Below are 6044 nucleotides of genomic sequence, written 5' to 3'. Positions count from 1 at the left end.
TCAAGTTTCTGTTTTTTTTTTTTTTTTTTTTCATGCTCATCTTCTGTTGGCTCGTACTATTTTTTTTAAAAAAATTTTAAAGTGCCCATACACAATTTTTTAATTATAAAATGTGTTACTTTTTTTTTTTTTAATTGTTAGTTTATAGTTTATACCAACTTCATTTTTTATTCTCTTATTTTTCTTCTTAATCAAACAAATAATTTTTCATCTTTCTATTTTTTCATCCTCTCAACCAAAATTAAATAAGAGAAAACTAAATTTCTTCTATCCTCCCACTTTTCACTCCACCAATTAAACAAATTAAACAAACGTTAAAGTTACGACAAATTTGTGGCACAAACAAATGAATCGACGTCCAACATTGTTTCAAAGAAAATTCTTCTGGCATTAATTGCGCCATAAATTACCAAACCAGAAAAGAGAAAGAAATAATGGGCTTTAGTTGTACAATGTTGACATGCACAGAGGGCGGAGCAGACTTGACCATAAGCAAAGGATGAAATATTGTTCAAAGAAAATAAAAGATGAAATAAGCAATACGCATTGAACCAATCTCATGAAGACAATCTGATGAATCCATTTATGATCGACGATATTCAGTGATACATTACTTCCATCAATTACCATCTGCTCAAGTCAAGATGGCCATTGCTTATTTATAACTTTACAAATGTTAAGAGAATAAACAGACAGGCAAATACAATACAAAGGCCCTTCATGGATCATGACTTAACCTTATTAAGTCAATTTAGAGCAGGAAAATCACAACCTATGCGGTTTAAGAGTATCATAGGATCTTGGTGACGGAGCTACAGCCATTGGTTGATTATCAGAGGCACCAAGTGAACCTGTATAATGCTTACATGAAATTACTTTGTGCAAGGATTGCAGATTGGGGCAAGCGGGGCACTTGGAGAAAAATGCAGTACAATCAGCCTCTGATCTCTGATTAGGAAGGCCTAGAATGCAATTTTTCCTAACATCAAGTATCTTTTTGCCAATCAAATTCCTGCATTTAGGACCAACCTGAGTGAAGTAGTTGTATGATAAGGAGAAGTTAGACAGATTAGGCAACTCACAAACAGCCTCAGGAACCTCCCCATAGAACTGGTTTCGAGCCAGGTTGAGCAGCTCTATTTTGACCAAGCACTGAAATGACTGTGGTATTGGACCTATCAACTGGTTGAAGCTCACATCAAAAACTGTGGCCTTCTTTAATAACCCAATTTCAGATGGCAAGCACCCAGTGAGATTGTTGCCCAAGAAGAGCACCTCAAGAAGGGTTTCTGAAGCCTGGCCAATGGTTCTTGGGATTGGCCCAGTGAACATGTTGTTGGCCAGAGTGAGATAAAGGGCTGGCGTGGAGCCAAGATTACTTGGAAGGTTTTGCTGGAATTTGTTGTTGTTGATGAAAAGTACGTCCACATCTAAGGTGAACACTTTAGGTGGAACTGTGCCAGCGAAATCGTTAAACCGGAGGTCCAAGAAAGTCAAATATTTGGCAGCAAGAACTTGATAGGGGAAACTGCCACAGAGCTTGTTGTTACTAAGGTCCAGCTCGTAGAAGTATGGATTTTCGGATATTTTGCTGGGGATGTCACCGGTGAAATTGTTGGAGTTTGCGTGGAAGAATGTTAGGTCTTTTAACTCTTCAACGAATTCAGAGAGTAGAAGTTGATTATTGTGACCGTTGAGCCCACACCCATTGAAGTCTATTCCAGCAACTGCTAGTTTCTTGTCCGTTGGATAATTGGCACAGGCTATGCCAGTGTAGTTGCATACTTTTAGGTACTCGCCATTCCAGTTCTTTACACACCCTTTTGGGTCATCCTTGACTTTAAATTTGAACTTTTGAAGTACTTTGTTGGCCTCTTTTAATCTCGAGTAGGGGTCTGGAGGTGGTGGCGGTGGAGGTGGTGGAGGCGGCGGAGGTGGTGGCGGTGGAGGTGGGGGGCAAATGGGTTTAAGAGGTGGTGGTGGTGGTGGTGGTGGTGGTGGAGGAGGATGAAGGCATTTAGGTGGAGGAGGAGGAGGTGGTGGTGGTGGTGGAGGAGGAGGGCATCTAGGAGTAGGTGGAGGAGGAGAAGTATAGCTATAGCCACCACCAAAAGCAACTTCATTGTACAAACATAAAAGCAACAAGAGACTTGGTAGGAAAAACCAAGAAGAAAATGTGATGGTGCCCATTTCTGACACTTTTTGAGATTGGAAAGAGTTCGTAACATATATATATATATATATATATATATATAAAGACTAAGTGTAGACTTACCCTACATCAGTCAAGGCGGGCTAAGGCCCACCGAACTTTAAAAAAAAGGGGGATTGTCTAATATTACTTTAAATATAAACTACTATATGTATAAACTTGTCCTATTCCTTCGTATTATTGTTAAAAGTAGAACCTATTCCCGTAGGTTTTGAGAGAATAAAAATATTCTATTGATTTCTCTCTTAAACAAAATATCTGGGCCTGTCTCAAATTTTCTTTTAGTCAAGTCAAAGTCTTTCCCAAATTTTAAACCGGTACAGAAAAATTCAAAAAATAATTGATACAAAGAAGAAAGAACTAGTAATAAAAGCATCCGGCCCATTCCTTAGCCCATAGCCCAATTATATTACTGGTTTGGTTTCTCTCTTAAAATTCATTTGGGCCTTTCTGAAATTCTAAATTAGTATAGAAAAACCCAGAAAAAATTGATACAATGATCTAAGAAAAGCATCTGGTACATTCCTTAGCCCATTGCCCTTCCAAATACATCGTAAAAGCAACTTTCAACATATTCCCAGACCTGCAATATCCACTATCCTATGATTCCTATCCAGTATATCTAAAAATTTCTATCTTTTAAACACCACCCCCACACCCCCCCCCCCCCCCCACCCAAAAAAAAAAAAAATCAAAAATAAATCCTTTTCAGTAAATCAGAATTAATCCTCCTAATAATTAAAAAAAAAAAAAAAAAAACTAACCGGACTAAACAAAATTCCCTTAAGCGGTTAAGCCTGAGCATTACCTAAGTCGGACTCAACAGAATGCTTACAGCTTCCATTCACGACCGACGCAGGTTTCGTCCAAATCAATAATTATCAGTAGTACATTGGCATCATCTCTCTCTCTCTCTTTCTCTCTCTGTCTGTTTATGTTTGAGTAAATTGCGAATATCTATGCAGATACATTACACCAAAATAACAAATACTTATCCTGATTCTTGATAACTGTGTATTTGCCTAGAAAGGATGACTATCTACTTGAGTTGGTGTGCTTTACAGCTTGGTGTGTTTTAAGTTTTATTTTTCTTAATAATATTAAATTTTCTATTATTTTATATGTGCAAACTGCAAAGTACTAAAATGTTTTCTATTGTTTAGCCAAAAAAAAAAAAAAAAAAGTCTTCTATTATTTTAATTTAAGCTTTATATATGTTTTGTAACAATCAGCCAAATTTTTAGTGTTCTATTATTCTATTTCATATTTATTAGTTTTGATATTGGTTGTATCTTCTCTGTTATTGTTTTGTTTCTTTGATATTTATATTATATTTGATAGTAATGATTTGAGTAATGAATTAAATTAAATTATTGTTATTGGCTTGTTTATTATATATTTAAATTTGATAGTTGTAGGGATATATGTAATTGTCATATTGCTTTAATCATATTCATTAGTGGAAAAAGAACACTCGTTACTTCTTTAATAAAAAATGTATTTTTGATTTCATATCAAGGAGAATCACTGTCTTCCACATTAAGTAAACTAGTTTGTAACCTCATGCATTAACATGGATACACTTAAAAATATATAATAAGATGTATAATATAATTCTTATATATATAATTTAAATACTATTGATAGTCATTTTTATATTTTGTTAACTCTTTAAAAAATTTTGTAAAGATATTATTAAGTATAAAATGTAAATTGTCCATATTTAAAAAAAAAAAAAATCATTGTGAAGCATTTTTTTTTTTTACAATTTATTTATTCTAGACTATTTGTCTTTCACACTGAGAAAAACCTTCCATTCCATGCTAAAGAAACTCAAAAAAAAAAAAAACTTATTAGGAATTTGAGACAATATTCAACATATGCTAGTGATTTGTAAAGAGTTTTATAGATACTCTTGTTCATTTGATTACGTGAAACTTGATTTGTTCAAGTTTTTTTAACATCTTCTACCTCAAGTGTTGCATCTGATGATATAATTTGTATGTTAGTAATGAAACTACTAACATAAGCCAAAGGTGTAAGAATATTCTATCGAAGTTTGATCATTACACTAATAAGAGTGTGGTGTTTAGAACTAAAGGATTTGATGTTTCAGGTTGGTGGAATAACAATGACAATAAGTAATCCTAATGCGAAGGATATTTTGGCTATTATTGTGACAACAATTGCCTTAAAATCCGCTTTTAGCACTAGCAGGAGATTGTTGAGTCCATACTGTAACCATCTCCATCATGATACGTTACAAACATTGGTGCAAAATTGGTTATGGAGTGAACTTAAAGAATTTTTTTTTTTTTTTTTTTGGTGTTTAATTCATAATTGTATGACTATATTATTTATTACATATTTAATATGGTTTATTTTGTTTGTCAGATATTTACCTATGCCGAAAGTTGCAACAATTCAAAACATTCTTGATGATCATGAAGAACATGAAGAGAAGGAAAGTCGGGCTAATGGACATGTATCTAATATCCATATTCTCAGATTCCCCCCCCCCCCCCCCCCCAACCCCCTCTCAAAATGTTCCCTTTTGTTGATGATTATGAAGACCATGAAGATTTTGTAAACCACTGAAATGGCTTTAGATGTCAAATTTTTTAGTTTTGTTCTTTTGGATATTAAGGAATGGGCTTGCAAACTGGTTGATTGTGTGCCAGTTTTAGTTTCTTATTCAATCTTGGTAAAGATTTGATGTTTTTAATGGATCATCATTTATACTGATTTCATTGGCTGATGGTGGTTTGAGTAGAAATGGAATTTTGGACATCTAAGCTTGTATATATCTTTATCCTTCTAAAATTTCCTACATGTATCTACTTTCCATAACCTTATGCTCTTGTTGTAATATGTAAAATATGCAAAATATGCCTAATCTATTTTTTTTCATTTTAGGTTCCTCTTGACATTGGTTATTATAGCAACAATCAGTTGTTGGATGATGTAACATGTAAGTTCGTCTTTAATTATGAGAACCAGAAGTCCATTTGATTTGAAGATATATGTAAAAATTCATTTTTAATATGTGCACATCTTTAGGCTGGGACCTATATCCTTTTGTATTTAGAATAGAAAAGTCATTGCTACGTGTATCTTTGAAGTGTTTGATATAAATGTTTAAGCTTAAATGTTTAATATTTGATAGGTTCATTGTGCACCAAGAAGCCTTTTTGGGTGGAGGATTTCCTGGAAAATGATAATAGCGGGCCATACACCTACTAGGAGAAGAAAAAAAATCCAAACAATCATTCACTCAGGACGTTCAGTAGTAGTTTAATTGTTATGTTAGAGTGTGTAGTATGACCCACCAATCTCTCCTTATTTGCTTTTTGGAGCCCAAATTATGCAAATGGATTTTCTGTTCACATTTTCATTCCATCTACTCTAGCATAATTTTCAAAAGCTTTGGCTTTGTTTTTTTTTTTTTTTTTTTTTTTTTTTTTTTAATGTAGGGTAGATTATTTTCCTTCATTTTATTTTGGTCCTTCTGTTGTATTATATCTATCATTGAATTATGTAGTTGGTATTATTCAGTTGTTCTTAATACTGTTCTGTTTGTTGAAATTTTTGGTCATTTGTTGAACTTTTTAGATTCTAGTGGCTTTCTAGTGATGGGTAGGTCTTAGATTTTCTGACATACATGAAAAATTTTACAATTAACTATATGCATGGTTTATGGTTCTAATTAAAATGATACTGAATTCTACCTTGTGTTCATGATAGCATGGCCTAACTTTTAAACATTTGATAATCATAATAATAAATGGTTCAGGCCAAGTGTGGAAATCCACGTGTCAGAAATTTGGGAGAA

The 6044-nt window shown here is 33.5% G+C and overlaps 1 protein-coding gene across 1 annotated transcript; it reads right to left on the bottom strand.

The window, feature by feature from the left end:
• Positions 1-557: 557 nt before the first annotated feature.
• Positions 558-2206, bottom strand: LOC115969234 (leucine-rich repeat extensin-like protein 6). The gene has a single exon (XM_031088839.1). The coding sequence runs from the start codon at positions 2188-2190 to the stop codon at positions 766-768; it is 1425 nt and encodes a 474-aa protein (XP_030944699.1). The 5' UTR covers positions 2191-2206; the 3' UTR covers positions 558-765.
• Positions 2207-6044: the final 3838 nt, after the last annotated feature.

Source organism: Quercus lobata, chromosome 11 (assembly GCF_001633185.2).
Source record: "Quercus lobata isolate SW786 chromosome 11, ValleyOak3.0 Primary Assembly, whole genome shotgun sequence".
NCBI lineage: Eukaryota > Viridiplantae > Streptophyta > Magnoliopsida > Fagales > Fagaceae > Quercus > Quercus lobata.
The sequence above is the reverse complement of the archived record's forward strand: the minus strand, read 5'-3'. Positions and strand labels throughout refer to the sequence as shown.

Excerpts from the sequence above, each read along its gene's own strand:
- LOC115969234 (XM_031088839.1), bottom strand. The coding sequence starts at position 2,190 with ATGGGCACCATCACATTTTCTTCTTGGTTTTTCCTACCAAGTCTCTTG.